General features: G+C 41.0%; 1 protein-coding gene and 1 long non-coding RNA gene across 2 annotated transcripts in view; one reads left to right on the top strand and one right to left on the bottom strand.

Moving 5' to 3' along the window:
* Positions 1–23: 23 nt before the first annotated feature.
* The window catches only part of sens-2 (zinc finger transcription factor senseless-2), a 73,290-nt gene continuing 45,345 nt past the window's right edge, over positions 24–27,968 (top strand). Inside the window, exons 1-2 of the mRNA XM_019040278.2 lie at positions 24–4,014; positions 14,691–14,834. Coding sequence (XP_018895823.1) covers positions 3,870–4,014; positions 14,691–14,834 — 289 coding nt within the window. The 5' untranslated portion in view covers positions 24–3,869. The remainder of the gene's footprint in view (positions 4,015–14,690; positions 14,835–27,968) is intronic.
* Positions 4,008–14,999, bottom strand: LOC109029697 (uncharacterized). The gene is made up of 4 exons (XR_002008638.2): positions 14,670–14,999; positions 12,714–12,915; positions 6,791–6,958; positions 4,008–4,189 (listed from the first exon to the last, which is right to left on the bottom strand). It is a non-coding gene; the product is annotated as an uncharacterized lncRNA (long non-coding RNA).

Below are 27,968 nucleotides of genomic sequence, written 5' to 3' on the forward strand. Positions count from 1 at the left end.
CGTCGTAATTCAGTTAAAATGAAAAGACATTTATATTTTATAATAAACATGTTTTATTTTTACTCCAGCAAGTTTTAGGTAGTACATATTATGTTAAATCTTTGTTAATAGCTAGTATAATTTAAGCTAAACTAAACTTAAGCATTTTAAAGACATTTTACATGTCTAAATGCATTTATTGTACAATTGTCATTTATTTTGGTGTAAAAAAAAAAAAAACCAAGTATGTGATTGGTTGTTATTTCCTGATTACACCAAGATGCTGTGTTTCGTTTATCTGCTGATAGTCATTTCAAAAGCAAGAGCTTTCATCTTCAGAGCTTTTTCTAGACGTTCCACGCCGCGTTATTTTTTTCCTTGTTCATGTAATTTTTGTATCTGCATCTTGGCAATGCGATTTATCGATCAAGGTCATTCGATTACGATTCAACAATCGACCCGCTGGCAAGGTCAAGAACAGAGGCGGGGCGTGCTTTGCGATATATCGATTGTTATGCCATTTAAACCTATGGAAAAGGATCGATTAACAGGGTGTTCGCAGCGAACTCCTTAACAATCGATTCTTTACCATAGGTTTAAATGGCATAACAATCGATATATCGCAATTCACGCCACGCCACTGGTCAAGAAACCGCTCGGAGGATACGTCGGAATCTGCAGCGGCTCGTCGATTCGGCACGAGATTGCGGACAACCCTCCGAACGGGGGCGAAGCCGGAGAAAGCTCGGTCTGGGTGCGAGCAGTGCGAGGTACGAGCCGGGGCGAGGACGCAAGTGCAGGGCGCCGGGTGGGCGGGGCTCCCCGCGACCAATCAGAGCCTCGCGTCGTCCTGCGCCAGGCGCCGCCACGGCCGGGAATCTCGACGCTGGAGCCCCGACCGCTCATTCGCACCGAGTTGCTTGAGATTATTCGCACTCGATAACCGTTCATAAGTAACGGGACGCACTATTTTGACATTTTTAAACCCCCCTCCCACCTCCCCCTCCGCTAACCCTTTTGTGACGTAGACTCCTTTACCTTAACGCGTAAAAACAGAGTGGCGTAAAGGTCTCCTTGATCCTCCTCCTCCTCAGACAGTGGCGTGGCGTGCTTTGCGATATATCGATTGGTTCGTCATTTAAACCTATAGAAAAGGATCGATACATAGGGTATTCGCAACGAACACCTTGATAATCGATTATTTGTCATAGCTTCAAATGGGGCAAAATCGATCATTTACGCCTCGCCACTGTCCTCAGAGCGTTACGCAATTTGGATGGGCGATTCCAAAAACCGCACATGTCCATCCGATTAATTTTTTAGGAGAGGAAAAAACACAGGGAAAAAAAACACATTGGATCTATAGTCCAGACTTTAAAACATCGACAGAAAGAAGTACTCTTGAATCAATCAGAATCTAGCTTAAATCAAGAACCAAGCCTCTTAATTTAAGCGGATTTCGTTTTGATTCAAGCAAAAATCCGATTGAATCAAGAGTATTTTTTCTTGTCAATGTTTTCAAGAGTCTGGACTCTAGATCCAATGTGTTTGTTTTTCCAGTGAACTGTATGATCATGAGGGGAAGCATAGCAAAGAAGGGAATTAATTTTTTAGCGCACCTTACTGCGTTCGCGTGAAACTATGTCTAATTACATTGTAAAAACCTCCGATACCATATCAATAGTTTTCTATGGGAGCTCTTAAATAATAGCAGTCATAACCAATGATATCGATAATTTGCCTATCGATACGTTGGTAATTTTACTACTGCTTCGAATTAAGAGCTCATATGTAAAACCATTAAAATGGTTATTTTTACCTTGCCTTTTTCTCAAGTATACAATGGTGTCTGACGGACAAGCCACATGCGTTTTTAACATGTTTATATATTGCAATTTTTGAAATTTTTTCGGCTTAATACTCTTCCTCTTAACGCAGTTAAGGAGAATTCAGAGTAAAATTAAAAGAAAATTAAGAATAAATGATGCCATACAGTATAATAGTAGTAATGCTTGGAGAGTAACGAACAACGAAATTTAGGTTTTTAGGTGATCAGCTGGGGTGTAGAATTTAATATTTTTAAACGGAATAAAAAGAAAAAAGAAATAGTAATAAACACAATTCATACAAATATACGATGCGAAAATAAATCTCGCGATGGTAACACAAAATATCGGAAGTATGCGTAAAATCGAACTCCACCTAGAGGCGAGTTGTATTTCTCTAGCTAGTCCCAAGCCCAAGAAAAGGAGGAGGGTTGTGCGTAGGGCTAGCAACCCTACCGCGTAAAAACACCCAAGCTACGAAAATCAAGACTAAGCCTAGGTACATAGACAACTTACGGATAAAGCGACCTAAAGAGTATGGATCATGGAAAAAAACCAAAAAAACCAAGGACATCATATTAGCCACATGGAATGTAAGAACTATGAAGAAACAATGTAAGAAGGAATGTAAGAACCCCACACCCCCCATTGAATTACGTAACGCTGACCTGTCTTCCCTCCCCAACCAATTTTTTAAAAAAAAATCAAGAAAACGCTGAGAAAGTAGTTCGAAAAAAGTTCAGTTTTATATTTTTTTTTTTTTGGGGGGGGGGGGAGATATTTCGCTGAAATACAACGCAAAGATACGAGCAAAGGAGTGAAAAGATTCAGTCGGGAAGGATGGGGTTTTCTTTTTCAAAGTTTGCCCCCCCCCCCCGGCTCGTAACGCCGGGCTTGACCCCCTCTTCCCCTCCCCTTGTAACGCACCGTAACGTTGGCTCAAACCCCCCATCTTCCCTCAGTTACGTAACAATTACGTAACGTAAGTAACGCTTACGTTGTAAAAAAGAGATACAATTGTATCCCTTTTTTACAATATTGTCTTGTAACTGTCCCTGACAAAAGTTTCTAACACTTACGTTACGTAATATTTGAACGGTCCTTATGATTTGCTTGTCGAATATGACAAAAAAAGATGCCTATCTCAGTGCCTAACGATGAATCTTTCGTCCAACTTGAGTCCAGGATCGCGATCCCACCGTGCAAGAATCCTGGCTGCGAAGGGCGGCGGGGCAGCGGGGCGGGGGGGGGGGTGGCGGGGCCGGCGTTGATTTTAACGCAATAAAAGCGCTAAAGAGGTTTTGATGGAGGGCGCCGCCCGAAGCTCCTCCCTCTTCCGAGGCAGCCCCCACCCCGCCCCTCCGATAGGATTTACCCGGCTCCATCCAGCCGATTCACATGTCGCAAAGCTCCACTCCGTCGTTACATTGTCGTTCCGTTCCGCAGCCAGTGTCATCTCCCCGTCGCTTGGGCATCCTGACCCTCCCGACCTCCGTGTCAGCGTGTGAGTGCGTTCCGGCAACCTTTTAATTACCCCCCGACAAGTGATACCTTTAGTGTCCAGTGCCCGAGGGTGTATTTCGCGATTCCAAGCTCCTGAAAGCTCGGCATAGACCCCCAAGCTTTCGTTTTTATAACTTTCATTCAACACCCACGCAATAAGGGAAGTTAAATTGATAAAAATTGATGGGGTTGACATATTAATTAGCATGACCTCATTGTAGAATCGTGTAGAGGTGTGTCTGTTGGGCTAGGGTAAACATCGAGGTTGAGTAAGAAACGTTGCTGCTGAAGAACTTAATCTAGTTTGAAAGATGGTGCGTATCATTAGGCTAAGTTTTGTGATCGATGTTCCTTGTGATTTATGAGGTGTCATCGGTTGTGCTGAGAAAACCATTCAAAGTAATGGATGCGTTTCTGAAGTCCGCCGGAACCTATTTCTGTCCTCGCTGGACGATACTATAACGTAAGTGGTAGGGATGAATCGCAGCTGCTGATTTTGCTGAAAAGTTCTCTCCGCAAGTATTGAGACTTAAGAGGCGCGACGGTGATTAAACATTCGTGATGGAGGTCTCGATTCCGGCACCTTTGGACTTCAGTCTGGGCGTGAAACCTCAACAGGGTCTACTGAAAATGCTCCAAAATTCTGCCACGACCAGTGATTCCAGCAGTGCCTTCCGGGTTGTCACACCGAAGAGTAAACGAGAAGGTAAGGACGAAAAACTGTTACATCTTGAACTATCAACACGCAAAATGGAAAGAGGGCTTACAAGTGAGATGTGATAAAGGAAGCAAGTTTGGCACGTTAAAAGATGCGAAGCAGGGTACCATGGAGCTAGCCCTCCTTACAAGTAACAAAGTGGTGAAATGGTCCACACCTTTTGCTGGAAAAACAAAGCCAAAAAGTTCCAAAAATTTTAATTAGAGTCAAAAGTTTTTGTCACATAAACCTTGTTACATACAGTCCGGGCCATTTCTTAGTGTTTTTTTTCTCCTTACAAATAATATTTCAAAAGCCCCGTAAGTTACATTGTGTTTTTCAATTGGGTCTTGATAAGATTGTTTTATTATAAATATTATTCTTGCACATTTGCATGTTAAAAAAGATCTTTCACTGGCATATTCTAATTTAAAGAGAGGATGAAGAACAACTTAATTAGCCAAAACACATTATAAAAGAACAACTTATTTTGGAGAAAAGGCTGCAAAAAAACAGAGGATAGATAAAAAAACACCCGGTAAGTTTCGAAATGTTACAATTCCACTATCAACCGGAGGAAGAAAATGAATAAAAGTGAGTCGTCGATTTGTTCGATTTTTTTCCTCCGGTCGATAAGGAAATAGTAACCTTCTGAAAAGTTCCGGGATTTTCATTCATCCTGTTTTTTTGTTTTTTTTTTCCTTGCTGCCTCTTACCCAAATTAAGTTGTTATTTTAAAAAGAGGGCATTTTATTGAGAGATAGGGTGTTTGGAGAGCAGTCATTTCGCAATTTCGCCTTCAATTTTTGACGTGGGCCACAAAGCAGCCCCCGTGCAGTAATAGTTAACTATTCGATGATTTGTGCTTATTTTGTTGTTCCCAAATTTTGCCTTGCAGTGAAGAATTATGTCTAAATGCATCCTGATGCTATGATTTTTGCTCATTAGCTGTTTGTTTCTTCCTTTATTTCCTTTTCTTTTATCTAGTCAAGTCTCTTGTTTAATAATATTTAAATGATATAATTAATCATTCCTGATTGCTTTGGAAAGCAGTGTCTCCCTGATTTATGCGCAGATAACGTGACCAGGGCACTGGTTTCCCTCTCATTTCATTTATTTTCCGAAATCTTCGGATCGAAAATGGCCACCCTCGGTGGACTGCTTAGAGTGAAGAATGCTTGCGGAGACTCTTCTTGTAATATATTTTAAAATCTGGGAAGTGTTGTTTAAAATAAGTATTATTGAGAAAGAACGAGAATGATAACTAGAAAAGTTTTGTTTCAACAGTTGTCGTGAAAGACCAAGTTTGGTTACGAAAAGTAGCTATGTAGGAAGTGCTTCCCGGTGAAGTTAACACAAACAAAAGTTGAAACTTGCCACTGTTGAGTTTGACGCCTTAATTAGACGTATTTATGCTAAAAGGAACTTGTTTAAATAGGGTTTGCGTTTAACATAGTTCCTTTTAGCATATGATTGCGGCGGATCATACTGTTAATCCGTGTTTTAACAGACTGCATTTTACACTAGTTTTTCAGTGAGTATAATTCAAAATAATAAAAGAAGAGATGAGAAGTCTCGAATTTTGAGGAATGAGGCGGGACATCTACTCAAAGGACATTGCTTTTTTCTATGATCAAATTATATGTTTTTTAAACAATTCAAAGCGGTTGAATACTATTCTGTTATGATTTCAGTCCTTCTATGCAATGTTTACTATGAATTAAGCTAATAAAGAAATCTCTCGTAAGTTATTAAGTTTTGAGTATTCACACGCAAAATTTAGTTCATCTACAAAAATTCTTCAACCTCATTTTGAGATATCATGAAGTCGAACCCATGAGTTCAGAATAACAAAATCTATTAGTTGAACGTCATACTCAATTCAGCAATAATATACCCTTAAATTATTTCCCTAAATATATGAACATTTGTACAAAAGTACTTTTGTACAAGTGAATCAAAATAAAAAAGGGAGATTCCTCTGAAGCAATTTCTCAAATTCTTATTTGTTGTTTATGAAATTTCCTTAATTTTTACGTACGGTTTTAACTTGTAGTAGTCATTCTTCTGATAATTTGCTGACTTTTGCTTTTTAAGTTTGTAAATTTGGACGAATATAGGGGGTAAGGGCTACGCATGACCGCTCCTGCTGAAAACTGCGCCTGTTCTTTCAGTAAAATATTTTTTTAAAAATACTTTTAAAATACTGGCATTATTTGAAACAAAATAAGATTACTTGCTTCTTTTTGCGTTCAAAACATTGCAGTGGTTAAAGGTAGGCTCATCGGCGAAGGTTGCAATGGATGCTTCCTTAATTTATATCATCTTAATGTGAACCAGCATAGATTCGTTAGTATACATATCAAAAGGGAGATCAGTACGATACCTTATTGAATTTTCAACATTCCATGCCCTTTAAGTCTCATTCTTTATCTGTAAGGGAATGGATTAACTTTTCCGTCAAGCGAGTTTTAAACAAATTCTCTAAAATTTGTATGGAAATGTTTTTGTCGATTCTCCATTGAGTCAAAAATATCAGCGATAATATTGAAAAGCAAACTTAAATTTTTTTATAAAATTTACTCCATTAAAATTTCGGTATCGGCATAAAAATATCTCTGCTGCTTAATCGCTGTTAGCTTTCCCCCAAAGAAAATTAATTGTGCTAAGGACAAAAATGTGCAGATTACTTCTACTAAATCTCTTAAGCATGTATAGTAAACATGTACTTTTATCCCAATCCTACGATACTTTTAGTATATAATTTTTATTCAATTTTACTTACTTTATCAGTTATTAATTTAGTTGCTTATTCCCCGTCCCTCCCTTAAAATGGGTGATTTGATCGATCATCTCTTGCATCCGATTCTAACGAAGATACGAGCGGAATTCGGAAACATGTGGGAGGACGAATGAAGGTTGCATATGCACAACGTGTGCCATTTTTTGACTTCTGTGACAAAAGAAAGAAAAAAATCACATTCATTAAACGCTTTTTTGAATCAGTGACTCAACTGATGAGTACGTTCAAGTATAAAATGGGATTGAAAAGTCCTTGAATACATATAATTCATCATACTATGTGTCCTTTAATTACGGATAATTGAGTCGATCATTGTTCCAAAGTAGAGGAAACAGTTCTTGAAGAAGAAGATACGATTATGGGTGATTAAAAGTTGTTTGCAGTTGCTACAGGGTCTTGTCGCCGTGCCGCGATGTAATGAGGGAGACTATGAAGGGTCCAGATTGCCAAATTGACAATGATTATAGACACCCATTTCTGTATGGATCTGCAGAACTCTTATCAAATATAGACTGATTAGTAAAAACTCTCAAAATAATAGAATTATTTTCTAGTGGTAGACATTTTCAACAGCTTCATAATAAAACAAAATAATATCATATCACGTTCGTTCACAATCAGATGAACACTTTTGCCTCCATCGTTTTTCCTCCATCCATTTTTCGACATCGCGGAAATTTATGTAATCACTCCGAGGTCATTTCTTGATTTGGTTGTGTGTACCTGACAATCAGTCTCTGTCGTACTCAGCTTATTTGATACTTTTAATTTATCATGAAAATGGACTAATTTCTGTAAACTTCCCATTAAAAAATTGCGATCAAATCGGGTTTCAAATGCGGTTGTGACACACATGCACTAACTTAAAAATGAAGATATACGTTCCAAAAATGCCCCGCTTTCCAAAGTCTTTCTAAGCCTCTTTCTCTTCTGCCGAGAGCGATCTATCTTTTCTTCTTCCCTCAGTATCCTCATTTTCCTATCCCTTCATTCTCCCGTTCCTTCCGTATTTTGCTCCTTCTTTCTTCTCTCCCTTTTCTTTATCTTATTATATGTATTCATCTCATTCACACATTCTCTTTGCCCTTCTTTTCTTTAAGTATCCTCATCCTCGTATCCCTTCTTTTTCCTATTCCTTCCGTATTTTGCTCCTTCTTTCTTCTCTCCCTGCTCTTTATCTTATTATTAATCTCATTCACCACCTTCTATTTGCCATTATCCCTTTAAATATCCACTTCTTCCTATCCCTTCTTTTTCCTATTCCTCTCATATTTCAGTCATTCATTCTTCTTTCCCTATTTTTCATCTTATTGTTCATCTCATTCACCACACTGGAAAAAAAGTCTCTTGGATCCGAAGTCCAGACTCTTAAAAAATTCGACAAGAAAAAATACTCTGGATTCAATCGGATTTTCTCTTGAATCGAGAGCCCAGCCTCTTAATTTTAGTGGATTTCCTTTTTGTTCAAGCAAATATCCCATTGAATCAAAAGTAGTTTTTCTTGTCGAATTTTTTAAGAGTCTGGACTCCCACTGGTAAAAAACACATTGGATCTAGAGTCCAGACTCTTAAAAACATCGACAAGAAAAAATACTCTTAATTCAATCGGATTTTTGCTTAAATCAAGAACCAAGTCTCTTAATTTGAGCGGATTTCCTTTTGATTTAAGCTTAAATCTGATTGAATCAAGAGTATTTTTTCTTGTCAATGTTTTCAAGAGTCTGGACTCTAGATCCAATGTGTTTTTTTTTCCAGTGCCGGATCCAAAAGAATTTTTATTTCCAGTGCGCTTTCCTCTTTGCCCTTATTTCCTCGTTCTTCTTTTTCTTCTTTTTCTCCATATTCCACTTCTCTTCCTCTGTTTCTCTTTTCTTAATGTCATTTTCTCGTTCTTCCTGTTCTTCTTTTTCTCCATATCCCACCTTTCTTCCTCTGTTCCTCTTTTCTCAATGCCATTTTCTCGTTCTTCTTGTTCTTCTTTTTCTCCATATTCCACCTCTCTTACTCTGTTTCTCTTTTCTCCATATTCCACCTCTCTTCCTCTGTTCCTCTTTTCTCAATGTCATTTTCTCGTTCTTCCTGTTCTTCTTATTCTCCATATTCCACCAATCTTCCTCTGTTTCTCTTTTCTCAATGTCATTTTCTCGTTCTTCCTGTTCTTCTTTTTCCCGCATATTCCACCTCTCTTCCTCTGTTTCTCTTTTCTTAATTTCTGATGCGTCCTCATCTGACGCATGGAATCTCACAATCCGACAACGCGGCCAGCGGAGCGGAGAGGCCACCCCCGCGACAGCGGTGCGTAGCGCGTGGCCTAGACGTCGCCGTTGGCCGCAGAGCAAACATCGGCACGCGGCGGCTCCTGTTTTCCCGATGAATAATCGCATTTGTTGCGCGGTCCGGTTCCGGTTCGGCTGCCACGACCGGACCGGAAACCGGATATCGTCGCTCTCTCGCCGTCGCCACGCTGCACGAGCAGTTGAATAAGTAATCACTCGCACATCAAATTATCAGATTAAATCCCTTGCTTTGCGGACACTATTCGGCCAGATTTACCGGAAATATGAAAGTTCGCGGCGTGTGCCCAAAGAAAAACCGGGCTTTCAATGATTAATTTATGGAAAGGATTGCGGGAATAGCTAAAAGTATTTTTCAGTGACGTGCAGTCAAGGGTTCTTTTTTAGGAATTCGAATGCAGCTCTTTCAAAGAAACAAGAAAACATGGAATAAGGGGCTTGGAGGGCAAGGCGCATAAGTGCAGTGACAATTTGAAACAATTTAGATATTAATGATTCCAAGTAAAATGAGTCTTGATGCATATGCTATGAAAAATTCGCGCCAAATTCCAATTTTTAAGCATCAAAATGTCAGTTTGAATTTGCTTTCCGCCATGAGAGTCCATGTAATTTCGAAACTTCAATCACGTATTTCTCAAAGAAGCAAAACTGCAGTCATGCGCCTTGTCCTCCAAACCCCTACTGGTCTACTGACACTAATGTACATATCAATGGCTAAGAACACTACCACTTGTCTGCAAATTGCCAATTTTGCAGGACGAAGAGAAAACTTCCCCTTTTTTATGTAATATTAGGGTTAAATTTGCAATTTTTTCATACATTACGGCATCATTGCAGCGCTTCCTTACAGAATTAAGATGTTGCATGTGTGAGGAATTTGCGATTTGACTGCCGATTCTCATGTAAAAGTTCGCGAGAAATACGATGGTGCCACTGGTTTTCTCTGAAATCAACTCCCAAGCTCAAAAAAAGCTCTGAAGTTGAGGCCAAAATGGAGGGGATATCCCACGCTATCCTGAGAGTCAACCTCTACATCAAGACGAACTATCAATGCAAAGATAGGGAGCAAATACATTCGCAGGGATGCCGTGTTTTCAGTTTTGGAGTCCCCAAATAACGAGGCAGCCCTGTCAATGTATTTGCTCCCTATCTTTGCATGGAGAGTTCGTCTTGATATAGAGGTGGACTCTCAGGATAGCGTGAGATATCCCCTCCATTTTGGCCTCAACTTGAGAGCTTTTTTTGAGCTTGGGAGTTGATTTCAGAGAAAACCAGTGGCACCATCGTGTTTCTCGCGAACTTTTGCATAAGAATCAACAGTCAAAATCGCAAATTCCTCACACATGCAACATCTCCATTGAAAAAAAAACCAAAATCATTATCTTGCGTATTTTATACTGAAAAATGTGGCAAAGTCGCCGACTCATTTCTGCCAAAATTGTCTATTAAGCGGTATTGTTCCTTAACCTTCGACATGCACTTTCGAATAAGTTGGAGACGTGAGCAACTTATTTGAAAGTTCATACCTTGGTTTTTGCCCGAAGGAAACTGCTTTGTTTTCTTGAAAATGTATAATTGAATACAATATACTAGCGGCCATGAAAAATCTAAGTGATGAGGTTCAACGAAGAGGAACGAATAAGTAAATGTTATAGTGCACGTTTCTTTAATAGATAAACCTTCCGGCATGCAGATACTATACTTTCTGGTAATAAACATGTCTGTGTATTTTTCTAAAATTTTTCAAAATAATTCGATCTCATTCTAAATGAAACTTTTGGATTAGTTTTTATTCTTTTCAAGTTTTTCATTTTAATTTTCTGGTTGGAGCTTCAAGTTAATTCTTACTCTAGAATGTGGAGACAAAATAAAAGCTTCTACAGGGAATCAGTGGAGAGTTACTCAGTTAACAAGACAAAAGGGGAATGTAGAAAAGGCGACCAAGGATGGCAGGAATGCAAGTGAACATTTCATTTGATTGAGCGATGAGTCATGGAGGACACTATTAAGTCTCCACAGACACCAATTATCTGAGTTACCCAGTTTGTGCTAAGTTACTACGCTCCGTACTACTTCTCTACCGGCCACTAGCCATTGGGTAATTTGCATAGTTGCCATGGGTATGAACTCCAGGTAAAAGAAAAAATAAAATTTTGCACCTTATCGTGATCTGGTTTTTATTTATTCATCCCGGGTATCCTTGATTTCCTGATTTAGAAGCTTTTTAAATAAGACAAATTGCAATAAACCGTGAACATACAAACCCGTGAACATACCGTTTCAGACAAAATATCCCCTGAAGAGTAGCCTCGAATACTTTACAGCCTAACTGTTTTTTTTTTTTGTATGTTTGCTTTTTTTTCATAATTATTAGAGGTTTTTAATGCATTTGAGGATCCTGCAACCTTGAATGAGCATCAGATTAGGGTTAGTATAGTACACATCCATGCTCCCGGCTTTCAAATTTTCAGGGATTAAGACTGATTGGAGTCTGTTTCTGCAGATTCACTCGTCAGTTCCTTGAAAATTGGTCGCCACCACCGGGATTCGAACTCGGGGCCTATCTGTCTAGAGTCAGAAGCGCTGACCGATAGGCCAACCTTGCCGGCTGACTAACAGATTAATACCATTATTTCGAATTGACCAGAATGTGTCGATTCTAGTGTCTGTTAATACTTTCTTCAGGGCCGACAAACATGATATGACAAACAACTTTTATTCATGATTTTCTTTTGGCTTGGCAAGGGCACGAATTCCAGTATAAAATACATTGTTGATAAAGCTTTTATTAACGGGATTATCCGGATTTGACGGAAAGCAGACTAAAAAGAGACCGTCTCTGCATTAGGCACTTATAAATCAATAAATCAAATCAAAGATAAGAGGGAAAAGAACGTTAGTCTCTGATTGAGGCTTAAACAGAGGCCGGTGCGGTATCTTGCATATTAGCGATTAAGGGTCGGTTAATCCTCTGTCGCATGCAAAGATTTTGAGCTTAGGAAGCCATATTTCTCGGAGAAATTTTAATTTGTTTGAAAGTTACTTGTTATGATCCGTTATGTTCTTAATGGTTTTTTGGTTTCTTTGCAATGCTGCTCAGACATGTTCTCATAAACGCTCATCATGAATGTGTCACGAGTTTGATTCTAAGAGGTGTTCACGAGGGTCGTTTATTTTTGGTTAAATTACGGCATTTCTTAAGTTTGTCATAAGTTTGTCCTCTCTAAATTTGGTTACCTTCATTATTTTTTCCATAATTGGACGTATTTATATCAAACGGAACTATGTGCATCATGGCGTGAGCCCTGTTATGCATATATTCTTATGAGTCTCGGGGCTCATGTCATACGGGGCTCATGCTCATGCACATAGTTCCATTTGGCAGAAATACGTCCGATTGAAGATAATAAGACCGGTGGTATCTCCAAATTTTATGCGAGATTTTGAAGTACATTACCTACAACTAAAAATGAGTGTTTCAAATATTTAAGAAAAGCAATGAGAACAAACGTAGTAAATGTTCGTATTTTGTCACAGCTCCTTCTAAAGATCTATTCAGCTAATTTTCATGCTTTTGGCGACTTTCCATAGGAGGTGGTCAAGAAATTTACCTTAACTCACAGGGACTCGCTTCGCGGGCTGTTAGGGCAGGGCACGAAGCGCCTCTTATATGAATTGGGCCGCGTATCGGCCAAGGGGCGTGTCCCTCGGTATACATCTACTAAGCAAGAATAGTTGCGTTCAGGTGTTATGATAAAGAATGAACTTCCTGGCTACCGGTTGCATAAGGCCAAAGGTCTTCGCGTCAATTCGCTGTAACAAAAACGCCTTCAATTAATTGTATATGCAATATGGACATCCGTTGAGTGCGTATAGTTGTATCAAGGCGTCATTGGCATTGCCGGTGATCCCCATCGTCTGACACACGAATAACTGACCTAATTTCTGCTGATGTTTTATTTTTTGAAAACTAAGCAACACTACGGCTTAGAATTCTATGAGTATACCCTTAATAATTGAGGAAATGTTCACATAAAGTTCAAAAGAATGGATTACTTTAAATATTTGTTAAAAAAATTAAAGATGAAAGGAAAGCAGTTAATCTGAAATGTAGTTATGCTAATTCTAGTTAAATCTGCGCAACCTACGGTGCCAAGCTCAGTAAATATAAATGCATTCGGCTCTAAAGCATCTAGCATTACAGATTAATCGATTTAAATCGCATTAGCGTTGCTGTAATGGTAGTAATATTTATTTATTTGAAAGAACAGTATGGTAAAAGGTTGACACACTTCGGGCCACAATTGTAAGCGTTTTTTTTTCTTGTTCATACGAAAGTGTGTATTACAATTGGTACGTGCAAGTGGTTAATTTTTGGAAAAAAATGTATGCGCCAAGGAATTTTAATAGGATTTTAAATAACAAAAAATAATTAACGAAAAAATGACGTCCTCTATCGGGTCCGTTCACGGTGCAGATGAATTCATCCGCTCCCTAATCCGACTTGAATCAATAACGAAGAGCGCACCGCTGAAATAATCTCGCAGGTCAACTTATTTCAGGCTCTCCGAATTGTACGTTATCATTTTTATGGCCACTGATATTTCCGTTTCCAAGACGGAGGACGATCCCCCAGTGACTCCTCGCCAACAGGTTAAGAGGATTGTTTCCACTTTTAATCCGATTTAGGAGTGGTCAAAACAAATGCACGCTTTCTCTCAGCCCTTCGTCGAGTTTTAAAGGTCTCCGGAGGAGCCTGGATAAGTTAAATTGCCTGTCAGTTTATAGGATTTTCTTCAACGTCCTATTTCTTTTCCTTACGTTCGTAAGACTTTCATCCACGTAAACCCGAAAATCAGTCAAACTCAAAACAAAGAGAGTTTCGAGGATAGTTGAAACGTTTAAGTTCGACTGAATTTTGCAATGAGGAGGCACTATTTCTAGCTTATTTTAGAAGCAACGTGTGTGCCATTAGTTGCCCAATTCAGATAAACCATTTCATGGAAGAGCCAGAAGTAATAGTTCTTTCACGGGAAAAGTATGAAGATTGCAACTTCATCCCCGGCTGATTTTGGCGCCAGGTAGAAATGGACCGCGTTGAGCAGGAAGGAACCAACCTACGTCAGCTATTGTCGAATTTAATTAGGCAATTTAATTATTTACGAAAGAACGTTTGTGCGGATTTTTTTTAGAATTTTAAGGAATTTGTATCGTGTTATGCAGAAAATTCACTGAAATATGTACACAAATCTGCACAGCCGTTATCACGTAAAAAATTGAATTGCCCAGTTAAATTTAGCAAAAACATGATGTTGCTTGGTTCCTTTCTGCTTAACGCGTTCCAAATGTGGCTGCACCAGCCTGGCCTCTGACCTCTTTAAATAATCTGATATGCATCAATATTTGTATTCATCAGATCGGAAGTTTCAGCATTCAGAAGTGTCATACATCCTGGCATCACCATGAAGTATACCAAAGGGGATTTTCTTATTTTTGCGAACAAAAAATATTCTGCATATCTTGCAATCCATGTTTTGAAATGTTTTTAAAGGCGTCTTTTACTATACCTGAATTTCCTCTCATTACAGATTCAAAGTCACCATCGGAAGTTGCAGGAACACCAACCATTTCAACAGTACCGTGTTATAACAATAGACTATGGAGCAATGGAGCAAGCACATTCCAGCGGCCTTCCCATTTTCCCTCCCTAAATCGGAATAAGAAAAATAACGGTAAGATTACATATTTTCTGATTCCTCAATCCTCTGTCTTACATTAATGTATTTCCGAGTCAACTAATGTTGATTTTTAAAATTGATCATCGATTGATTTTTGATCAATGTAATTGATTGATTTTTATCGCAATAAGGAAGGAGCTGTTAACTGGACCTGAATAGGTAAGGAAGAAGATCATTTGAAGTTTATTATCAAGGATGAGACCATTATACAATTATGAAATTCAGGTCATTGCAAGTAACGGAAATCGTCACGTAACAAAGACTCAATCTAAATTTGGATCAAAAAGTAATTGTAATTGATTACTGATCACAGATTTGGATCAATATTAAATGACTAGGGGGTTATCCCCCCTGCCGCTACGCGGCCAAACCCCCTGAAGGCGCTCCCCGCCACCTATTTTGTACCCGCGGCGTTAATAAAATTCATACTTTAATGATAAAATTTGTTTAGCAAATCTCGGCAAAACTTTCACACGCTGAATTTGGGGGAATCAAACGGTCACCTACTTTAAAAAAGCGGCACTCTGCTCATGAGCTTTTGATACAACAAAGGATGCTAAAAGTATTGGAGGGGTGGGGGCTTGCAGTTAAATATTTTTCGATGAGTGGTGGTGGTTGGGGGGGGGGGGGTGCGCCATTGAATACTAATAAAATGTTTAACATGCTGTACCGAATACGCCTTCCCTTTCTCCTCTTTTAGAAATAACGGCAAAAGCTCTTAGTTAGCAACTTGAAGTGCTCGAAAGCAAGCTTGCGAACACGTTACAGCTTCCTTGATTGCAGCCTCGCCTCATCGCCCGTTAGCAACGGTCAAGGAGCAGGGGATGGGGGCTGAGGGCTCCCCCTCTCCAATAAAAACGGTGTAAAATCTCGTTCAGTCCATAAACATCTTCGCCGCGCCGGCTCAAAATCTCGCGACCAGCGTCCTGGATTTCTCTGCTCTTAAAGTTCATTTCACCTCCGCTCGCTTGGAAATGGCGTTGACCCTTTTAACGCCCGGCGCCTCCAATCCAACCCCTACCCCCTCCCCCCTCGTCCGACGGGAGAAACCAATCGGATCCGGACTCCTCACACCTGCTGCCCCCTTCGCCTATTTTTTATCGGTGAATCGCGAGGAGCAGGGGTTGCATCTGGTGAGTCAGCGCGAGCCGCGATTCCCCAGGCGAGCGGGCGGGCGGGGGGTTGGAAGTGTGATCATATTGTGAGCACGTCTTAAACGTTGTTCGAGAGCTCTGAGCAGTTTGATTTCCAATCTCTTAAAAAGCCCGCGCGATAGGGACGACCCATCTCGGCAGATTGACTCGCTCGTATTGGCAGGGGCAACGCGAGCTGAGGTTGACCGGATTAGTTGCTCTTCCTCGCGCGTCTATGTATAATAAATGAATATTCCTATACTCCCGTGCTAAGAGAAAACGCCGTATGAAACTGCAGGCGTTGCCAAATTTCCTTTTATAAATCACGAATTTTCGGGAAAATTTGAACACGTTTTCCCTAGAGTACCTTTACAGATAGAGTATGTCCATTTCTGTTCCGGTTTTTCATTGGTCGCGTGAAAATAGGCTGATACGATGTTCTTAAGGCCGTAAATAAAAAAACAAGATGGCTGTTATCAGCAAGCAAGATTGAGGTTATGCACATCTTACATCCTCCTGTGATAAAGGTGAGAGGCGATTTAACAATGTTTTCATGCGTTTTTCGTGTGTTATTCGTAGATATGCTAATTTAAATTGTTACTGCCGTAAAATTGAAATTTTTGTCAAATTTAGCTTCTTATCGATGTTACGGTGAGCCGCCATCTTGTTTGTTTATTTACGGCCGTAAGAGCATCATGAAGCCTAAAACCTCGTTGACCAATCAAAAAGCGGCATACAGTTTTCCTGTAATAAAAATATACAAATGGCCATACTCTGCCAATTTTTTAGATAATCTTGCTCGCAATTTCACCTAAATTTACCGAAAATCTGAATGCAGAATATCCGTAGCTTTCTTCAGAAATAATCGTTGTATCGATGGAAATTTGGCAACTCTGGAAGGTTCATACGGCGTTTTTCCTTAGCACGGCAGTATCCGCCAGCATCAACACCCCTCGACGCAACCCTCTCGGAGTCAGAGTATCATCCCGTGGGGTCCCAGGTGCGGTTGCCGCGAAAGCTTTTGTCGATGGACCACTCTTGGAACACTCTCGGCGGAGCTAAGTGCCCCGTCGATCTTTGATCAATCAAAACTTTGGTCCGTTCCGGCCAAGTTCCGTCATTTACATCTCGGCACTTATTCTGCGGCGGAGTCGGGGGTTGAAATTTGTGGTCTCTTGACGGGCAAGTGCTTTTAGGGCAGTTTCCCAAGCCATTCACGCCGGATTGTGGGTGGAATCTGGGCGCTCGTATCACCTGCTCTCAGATTTTCTCCGGCGATGTGGCAACGCTTGCGCTCTGTCTTAATCACTTGTGTCATCTCTTCATTTTGTAGTGGCCGCAAAACAAACGACGTCTAATTTGCCGGGTAGGTCTTTTGCTGCCGAAATATTACCGAGTTCCTTGGATTCCGTTGAAAATTGCCGCTGTCTTGAACTTGAAGGAGTGAGGAGCCATTCCAGCAAAAATGTGTTGTATCTCAGACTTAAGAGCGCAACTTCGTTTAAATGCTGCGAGACTCTAGAATTTTGGTTTCACGAGAAAGCTGCATTTTTTAATGAAAAATACTCTGATTTTCCGTCAATTCGCACGCAAAACTTGGGAAAATTTTGGACAGAAGATACGCGCGTCATAATACAAGAAGACTGGAGCTGGTTGGGTAAATTTTGCAATACTCTTAGTATAGAGATGCGTTCCTATGTCTGAAAAACGGTAAATCATATGCTTTTTCTTCACGAAAATCTCATTTCGAGTGGTCCAAAATCATTTCTAAAGAACATTTTGTCAGATATTGACGCAATAAAATTTCTGTAAATGGAAAGTTTCTCCCTCTTTACTCTGCCTGTGCTTATCGAGAATGTCCACATAATTATATTCAAAATGCCCACTATAAGTATGTGAGGCACATGCGACATATAAGGACTTGAATAATTTAAAGTTCTCTTGTTTTCACACAACGTAAGGTAAACATTTTTAGTAGAGACAGCCGATGCGTTCATAAAGATGACAAATATAAGGTAATCCACTTCTTTTTGATTCGCCGATCGATAGGGCCTCTATATAAATTACACTTTAGAATATGAAAATCGTCGTTGATATTATATCATTGATCGAATCTGAAATGAGAAAGAAAAAACAACACAAAAAAATTAGTTGTCTTAGATGTGAGCGGTCGAATTTCTGAATTATCTTGACGATTCAGTTACAAGTAACCAATTTGAGGAGTGCAATGCCATGAAATCCCCCACCTTCCCCGTCTATCTCATGATAAGTTATCATATCGCAAACCTCGAAACCGCACCTGGCTAATCAAATACTTTGCATGTGCGAACAACTGTGACGAAAATCAGTAAGCCTCTTTTCCTAAGAGGAGGTCGGCAGGCTTAAAAATTTGGCAAATATTTGCGCAACCCGCAGAACAGCGAAATCCTAGTATCAGTATGTACACGGATTACAGCTTTGTGCTCTGATTCAGACACAGTGGAGGGCCCGCAAAAGTAGACGTTTTCAAAGAGTAAGATTTCAAATACGCGCAAAAAGCCTTGTTCTTGAGAAGCTGTTTGCGATTCAACGATGCCAAGTCCATGAAATTATTATCTACGTAGACAGATTCTAGCTGTGCAAAAGCTAAAATTTTGTGTTTTACATTTGTAATTATTAAGTAAAGTATCATAAAGTAGAAACATGTTTAACAACCCGTCCCTCCCCCCTTCTTCCGAATGCACTCCTTCTGGTTTTTCTTGCGAGCGGGAAAGTTTGAATACTCCAATTTTAACATGAAAATCACACACTGATATGTCTCTTTTATGATGATTTTAGTATGTTTAACGTGTTTTGTTGGCAATGTTGCTGAGGACACGCGTTCTGTTGTGTATGAATTCTTACCCTGCCTGGTGATGCATTGCTACGAGGATCCTCACATTTCCTATTAATAAGATAAACAAAAACAATACATAACCTCAGAGGCGGATCCAACAATGCGGCAACACCGGATTTCCTCCATTTAAACCTATGCCAAATAATCGATTACTGTCAGCGCACCTGGCCCAACCAAGAATCGATACATTTTCATAGGTTTAAATGAAGCAAAGACAATGTTGCCAATTTGTTGGATCCGTCAACGCACTGAAAAAAAAACTCCAGCCGTGGGAGCCGCAATTACGGTCTATAGACATACCGTCCGTTCCGGGCTCAAAGGCCGAAAATTCCAGCTGCTGGAGGAGTAGCTCCGCTTGCTCCGGGTTCAGAGGCCGAAGCTACGGCTCCAGCAGCCGGAATTTTCGGACCTTGAGCCCGGAACGGACGGTATGTCTATATAGCCCGTAATTGCGGCTCCTACGGCCGGAGTTTTTTTTCAATGTGCATAACCTCGACAGTGATTGTCTCGATTCGCAACATCGCGAACCCTCCAAAAAACGTAACTCGGCTCGAGTGATTTCGGTGACGTCGACGAGTGTGAGCGGTTATTTGGGCGTAAGTGCCTGGCGGGATTAGTCGGAAAGTGTGAGACTAGTTTTATTTTCACGAGAGCGCGAGATAAAGACCAATAAATCAGGGGTATTGGACTATTGCTCGCCGCAAAGGAAATCTTGCCAGGGGGATTACCACTATCAATGTAAACAGTGTGACTCGTCGCGGCGGCGTTGACGCTTCTTACGGAAGGGCGCGTGACGTGACGTAACGGTCGAACGCACGCGGCTCCACGTCGCGCAACGCAGACGGAAGACGTGACACCATGTGCCAGTCATAAAGATATCAATTGTCACAACCGCAAGCTCAAAGCCGTCCTCAGTTGTAAAGACCCAACTGCGTTTTTCCCTCGCCGCGATTCACACCTGAGCTCAGCTCACACGGGCCGCTCCGTTTGCATCTTCTTATTTATTTCGACGCCGCACAGTGGAAAAAACTAATACAAGTCCTAAGGAAGAACGCCGTATGAGCCTTCAGGTGTTGCCAAATTTCCTTTGATAAAACACGAATTTCCTGGTCAACTTATGAGTATTTCCCTCCCGATTTTTCAGATAATTTTGTTCTAAATTTCACCCGAAGCTCCTGAAAATTTCAGGGGAAAATATTCATAAATATCCTCAAAAATACAAATTTTAGTGAAGGAAATTTGGCAACTCTCGAATGTTTTTACGGCATTGTGGGTCTTTAACTCATGAGCCCTGTCCTCAACGCGTTTGTCACCAGTCCACGGCTCACGAGTGCCGCATATTTTGACGCTTGGTCCGTTTGATTTAGTATAAAATTCCACTCTCCCATCTTTACACAAGGAATCACGTCCATTTTTGCATTATTTTTATTCAGGTTTCTAGAGCACACCCCATATTTTCCACCCGTCTCTAGTTCCAGTAACAGAAATACGTCCATATAACGCTATAGTTAAACAATAGTCCGCTGAGTCAAGACCCAATATCTAAATGAAGACATTTGGCTACTTACCAATCAACTATTCAACCTGTGAGAAGGTTTTTGACCTAGACGAAAAAATGCAGGCGCATCGCTGTTCTTAAACTAAATACTTAGACAATAGTCCGTTCGATCACGATTCGCCCTCTATATAAATGCATCATACCACTGGTTAAGAATACAACTATTTCAACCCTTGAGAGGGTTTTTGGCCTACATACGAAAATGAAGGCGCATCGTCGTCCACAAACTAATATGGAGAAAGAATCTTTCGAACTAAGATGCTCTATATCTACGAGTTTTGTCACATTCCAAACTTACAACTATTTGAGCCTCTGGGAGATTTTTAGTGATGAACGAAAAATGGATGCGTGCTTCTACCCTATAGTTTATTAAGTATATTTTGATAACCTTTGACGAAATGGTTGACCACGCTTCCCGTGCTTAGGAAAAACGCCGTATGAGCATTCGAGAGTTGCCAAATTTCCTTCACTAAAATGTTCATTTTTGATGAAGTTTATGAATATTTTCCCCTGAAAATTTTAGGAATTTAGGGTGAAATTGCGAACAAAATTAGCCGATAAATTGGAAGAAAAACATTCATAAGTTTACCGGGAAAGTCGTGTTTTATCAGAGTAAATTTGGCAACGCCTGAAGGTTCCTAAGACGTTTTTCCTCAGCACCGCAGCACGGGACATAGCTTTTTAGGTGGGCCGATATTTTGGGTAAAGTGTGCGGGTGGATCCGTGGGACAGTGCTCGACAGTGGCGTGGTGTGCTTTGCGATATATCGATTGATACGCTACTCAAACCTATAAAAAAGATCGATTATCAGGGTGTTCGCAGCGAACACCTTAGTAATCGATTCTTTATCATAGCTTCAAATGGCGAGATATCGATAATCGATCATTCACGCCACGCCACCGGTGCTCGATTGTTTGCTCAGTTCACACGGCGAACAAGGACGACATGTCGGGGGAAGAGTTACTCAAAATGTTTCGCGCCGAACCGAACGCCGCCGCCAGTAATTCTGGTTGATCAAACAATAAGTCGGGACACGAACCGCGACCGCGACATTTACTCAGCAGGTAAACAAACCCCATCCCTCATCCCTCCCGCAATTCCCACCCCCGCCTTTGCTCACTCCCCCACCGATTGACTCTTCTCCTCTGATCCCTGCCTCTGGTTTGGCTGCATCACTCGATACGTTTTTTCCCTCGCGAAAGAACGTAACCGCATTTCAACGTTGCCAAATTTTCCCTTAAGCATGCACATTAGCCAGGATAGGTGATAGTTGAAATTGATGGACAAAGCTATAGACAAAGACGTCATAAGGAGTATGGGGCAATTCTATTGGTGGGAGCGGGTGAATACAATGGATAAAGGAATTAAGTAATAGACTAGCTAACGGCAACCTATAACGGACTATAGTTTTTACCATTTTGATGCTTGCGATGCTTTGGCCGGGAGGTGACGATATATTAAAAAATTAAACAAGGTTGCCACAGAATTTAGAGTATGCAATTCCCTGACATTTTACTAATTTTCCTGCCACATTTTGGTAAAATTCCCTAACAATGAATGATACACTAGATGGTAAAGGAGACAAAATCTGAAATTGTTTACACCCTAAAGTTGGAACCATTACAATGAGAATACTTATTTTCCATTTAAGCTTAGGTAAAAACTTGGGTAGAAAGTAAAGAATATGATAGCACGCAGTTCTACAGCTCTCCTACAGTCTTGTACGCGCGAATATGCGTTTCACGCCAACTGACCGACTGCACTGCGTTTGGCGCAAAGCGAGAGGTATCCATGCAGTCTTGTAGGCGCCAATATGGGCCTTACGCCGACCGCACCGTTTTGTGCAATGTGTGAAGTACTCCTACAGTCTTGCAGGCGCTACAGCTTTCCTACAGTCTTGTACGCGCGAATATGCGTTTCACGGCAACTGACCGACTGCACTGCGTTTGACGCAATGCGAGAGGTATTCATGCAGTCTTGTAGGCGCCAATATGGGCCTTACGCCGACCGCACTGTTTGGTGCAATGCGTGAAGTATTCCTACAGTCTTGCAGGCGCTAATCTACGTTTAATGCCGGCCGCACTGTGTTTGGCGGAAGGTGACGATATAACGAGACACTTATGATCATATTGAATTCGGCAACGCCGCATTTAACCCGCCCTATTGGTCCGCAATTTTAGGAGCAATCCTGTAAGTACATTTAAAAAAAGAGGCGGGGGGAAAAACAATAAATGAAAACGAGCTTGGTCAAAGCCCCCATCCGAGATGTCGAGTTGTTTAAATACAGACGGACGCTAGACGGGGCGATGCGTATTGTGGTGGTCGTCCTGGTTGCAGTCAATTTTCAACCACTTCCCACCAGTGGCGTGGCGTGCTTTGCGATTTATCGATTGTTACGCCATTTAAACTTATGGCAAAGGATCGATAAACAGGGTGTTCGCAGCGAAGACCTTAATAATCGATTCTTTACCATAGGTTTAAATGGCATAACAATCGATATATTGCGATTCACGCCACGCCACTGCTTCCCACCCCCAACCCCACCGACCTGGCCTCCCTCATTACCATTTCCGTGCGCGCTCCAAGGTACGGCCATAAATTACTCGGAACAAGGGTTTCCCTCGAAAATATGATCGTTCGGATTGTCACTTTCTATTGATGCTTCTGAGTTATGTCCCTACGATTAAATTACTCACTTCCTAATATTCGTGTTAATTAAAACTTTACCGTGTGACTTTCCTGATCCGCACGTGGTGCTGACTGTGTCACAGTTCAATTGGACTTGTATCTAATTTTTATATCCTTCCGTTTGATGAGTTAATATTTTACCGTAAAAAAGAGTATGGTACGGTGCCAGCAGCCCGATTGTTGAAATTTTGTTTGTCAACTGGATAAGACATACCTTTAGCTTTTCAAAGATTACTTCCTTTAACTGGTAAGACAAAGAGAACGAAAGATAAAGCTGACCAATCTTATAACTCGATTCTCCTTAATCTTGTCTCATCCGGTCGACAAACTCAAGATTCTAACAGTCAGGCAGCAGATGAACTGTACATTCTGCCACGAGGACAAACCACACAAAAACATAGCCCGAATTTACGAATACATCAGAAAAAAGGTACAAAATGGGTAAACAAAGATAAAAAATATCAAGACATCAAAAAGCAGAAAGTTTCGAGCCGTAACAGGCTCATTTTCAGCTGAAAAAACTATTAACTAATTTATTTCACTACAGTTTTGTCAGCTGAAAAGAAGCCTATAGTGACGCGAAGTGCTCCGCCTTCTTGCAGTTTTGACGTTTTTATTCTTGTTTACTCATTTTGTACTTTTTCTATAATTGTAATCTGTCACTAGCCTATTGATTATTTATGTAGTGATACTATTGAGTGATAATTACTAGACATCTGGTACAATTTACCATACGCATGGTGTGTGTTGATAAGGTTCGGCTATCAATGAGTCTGTTGTTGACTATCATACTCAAAGCACTGTCAGTAGATATAAATTTGTTTAGTGTTTGGTTTATATCTAAAATTAAATACTAATAATTTTTTCGTTTTCATATCTTTCATAAATATGAAAATTAAAGAAGACGTCATAGATAATTTATGTGTGAATCGCGATCTCGTTTTTCTGAAATTTTGCCACCTCCATCTCAGAAATTGCGCATTTAACTAAAACGTGGGTATTACAGTCGTTTACATGCCTGATGATTATTTCCTATTGCGCAGGTCTTATTAGAGCAGAATCGCTCAAAGTTGATTTTTTAATCTCGGGATTAACAAAAATCGCTCGTTCAAGCTGTAGAATGATAATTACCGTCTTAATTACTCATAATTCTGCAACCATTCGAGTATGAGGCAAACCAAAAACAGGTATCTCCTCTGAAAAAGTGGCGCGACTCAACCTGGTTGAAATCCAATTACAAAAGAACTGTTTGCCGAATGAAACGGTGGATTCTGATTGGAATTCCGGGCGCGTTATCGGAACCACGCAGTTGACACAACTCCAAATCCTCGATCCCGTTTTATTGCTCGGAGCACAATTCAACACCGCTATTGCACACCGTTTCGTGGGTTGAAAAACTCAGGCTCGATATCCTCTAATCGCGCCGGGTACAATCATTTATTGCCTCTTCGATAACTGGTGCAAGTATTTTAGTGAAGTCATCAGAGGTGCATGACGGGAAAAATCGGCCTCAAAATCCAGTTCTGCCGTGCTAAGGAAGAACGCCGTATGAGCTTTCAGACGTTGCCAAGTTTCCTCCGATTGGGAAATTTTTGGATATTATTTTCAAAATTTTTCAGAAAATTGTGTACACAATTTAATATAAAATATCCGAAAATGTCAAGGGAAAATATGCATGAATGTTGCCCAAAATAATGTTTTATCAAGGGAAATTTGGCAAATCTCGAATGCTCATACGACGTTCTTCCTTAGCACGGCAGAGTTGAGGAGCGGCACTTTCAAAGGAGAGGCTGCTCTAGTGCTCTGGTTTGGAATCATGACATGTTATGTGAGTAGATGGGAGAGCAATCGTAAGCTCTCACGAATTCCTTCTCCTCTCGGGGTATACTGCCGTGCTGAGGAAAAACGCCGTATGAGCCTTCAGGCGTTGCCTAATTTCCCTTGGTAAAACAAAAATCTCCTAGGACATTAATGAATATTTTCCGTTTTCGTTTTTTAAGATAATTTAGTGCGTACTTTTACCTAAAGTTCCTAAAAGTTTCAAGGGAAAATATTTTTCATGTAAAATGTTAAATTACCCTATTTATGTAAAATTGACAATAGCTGATGTGGCTTGATTCCTTTCTGCTTAACGCGGTCCAAATAGTATTACGTTGGGAGGAGCATTCGAATGGGCGGGATGAAGACTTGCTAAAGTGGGAAGAGGGTGGATGGGAGATTAATTCAGGGATGCCTGAAAGTTAAAGATTTGTCACGGAGCTGGAGCTTTGTTCGGTCCGTTTGCATGCTGATGAGAGGAGATTCTTTGATAAAATTATCTCTCTTCAGCGATGCGGGATGAATTCGAGATGAGACGGGAAAGGATTTTTGTTCAATCTCCTACTTTCGAGAGGCGCGAGATCCGCTCTATCTTGTAATTAAAACGCTCGTCGGTCCGTGCTTAGGCTCGCGAGTGGCGGAGCTTTCCTGCCGAGACTGTGAATACCCTCCGCTCTGCGATTTTACCTGGAAAATGACGAAATTTGGCGCGAATACCTAGTATGTTGCGACAGGGTTGCAATTTTTCATGGAAAATGAAATATTGAAATTTCGTGTGAGGCATTTCATGAAATTTCCGAAAAATATGAAAAAATTGAAAAATGAAATGAATTTTGCTAACATTCATGAATATTTTGCGCGGGGAATGTTGGCAACTTTAAAATTTAGTTACGTTTTCTCGTGAGAGAAACAACGAATAATTCAATTCTACAATTTACATGACGGGACTTTTGGTTTATCATTCATGTCCTTACACTCAAGACTTTTATATGATGTTACTCAAAATTTTGTATTTTGATACACAGCTTACATGCATACAACCATCGCCTAAGCTTTTCCGAGAATTTGAAAATAATTAGGAAACGAACATCGTACTTCCTAATCGAGCTGTTGTAATGCGCAAACAAAAGACGCTCTGACTTCAGATCAGAGGGATCAAGAGTCGGAGCAAATGAAGGCGGGAGCTGAAACGGAGAATTTAAGGGTAGCTCCGCAGCACCCGTCCCCGATTTTGCGCTGCCAAGCTTTACAGCCAAGCAAACTTTCTAATTGAATTTTAATTCGAAATTAACACGCAAATGAAAACAGACCGGAATCGTTACGAATCCAATTGCAAACAAACCGAGAAGAACAAAAAAACTTCAATTAAAAGCTCTTCCGACGCGTCGTCCGACGGCAAAATCCTGGAAGGGAAATGAATGATTAAGCATCCCGACGACAAGGCCCCGATGCTGTTTCGCCGAGGAAAAACAACGCACGAACATTCAGACGTTGCCAAATTTCCTGCGACAAAACATCCATTTTCGTGACAAGTTACGAATATTTTGCTTTGAAATTTTCAGACGCACTTTCTCAAATTGTGAATACAACTCCGTTAAAAATTAAAAATAAAATTTTTGAAAGGTACCTAGAAATTCGGTAAATTATCGGGAGTAATCTGGCATCGTCGGAATTTATATACGGCGTTCTTTCGGTGAGTAGGATACTTTTCCCGGCAGACATCATCAACGGGGGCAGTGGGTATCATTAAAGCGGCGCGCAACAAAAGCAAGAGTCAGATATTTATGACTATGAAACAAATAAACGGAGGAGTTTTCCGAGGGGTGGGAGTTCGATGCCCTTGGGCGCGACGACCAATTTGTTTCGATGAGACACGGTCCATGTGCTCTAATACAATGCTCACAATCGATTCGTTCCGCAGTGGAGCGGCGGAGGGGACCACCGGAATACTTTCAATTCGCGCTAATCAACGCAGTTTAAGAACAATCTGTCTTTGCGCCCGGGCTGGCGACGCGAGGCTCCGAAGCCCAGCAGCCAGGGATTGACCCCTTTCCGCTCGTCGGGACCCTCCGTTGTAATGATAGCGTTGATACACTCCTCGAGCGGGGCGAGTCATCCCCATTCTTTCATCCGGCCAATTTTCAAAGGGGTTGACATCTGTTGAGTCGGAGCCGATGGATTACGGTGTCAGGTCCGCGGTGGAGCAAATGATGCTGAAACCGCTGCCGGCGCCGCCGCCGCGTCTCAATCAAAGGGTAAGTGTTACATAAATGTATTCCTTTCCTACCGCCGGTAATTTAAAAGTAATTTGCCTTGACAATGTAATCATGGGATTACATAAATTTACGTTTCGCTCTTTTCGAAAAAAGCTCCTTTTAACCGCTGCGCCCGCTCCCAGGGCCCGAGCACCACCCCCCGCCCCCACCCCCGCCTGACGCAAATCGACCGCGAGCCCTCCAGCTTGGGCTTTTCTCCACTTCAATTTCCCCCGTGAAAGGAGGCTCCATTTAATTACGGCCCGGGGTTCGAGCCCCTGTCTTACGTTCACTTCTCGCCGAATCAATCTCTTTGAACCCCGGCTTAGCCATCGCGCTGCTCGGCGACTCTCTTCGGAAAAAACTCGACGAGATTCAACCAATGGTCTGAATTGTAAGTCGTGCGCATTCATCGTTCGCTCTTCTTCGGCGCTCGAGATTCACTGATTGAAATCTCGTGGCGAAATCCGAAATTCGTTTTACTCTCTGGCCTATGTGTCTCCCAGCAACCCACACTGTTACAAATTTTCGAGTGAAATTTTGTGCTGGGGTCTACTTAGCGCCCAAAAACCCTGAGTGATATGAATGCGGAGCGAGATCTATATTCCTTACGGAGTGAATTACGCTCTATTACGGAGTGGAATCTACTCTTTTTGCGGATTATCATACGCTTCAATGGTGTTAACTTCACTCAGTATCATAAATCACCCTGAGTTTTTAGGCGCTATATAGACTCCAGTACCGTGCTGAGGAAGGACGCCGTATGAGCTTTCAGACGTTACCAAGTTTCCTCCAATAAAA

Source organism: Bemisia tabaci, chromosome 7 (assembly GCF_918797505.1).
Source record: "Bemisia tabaci chromosome 7, PGI_BMITA_v3".
NCBI lineage: Eukaryota > Metazoa > Arthropoda > Insecta > Hemiptera > Aleyrodidae > Bemisia > Bemisia tabaci.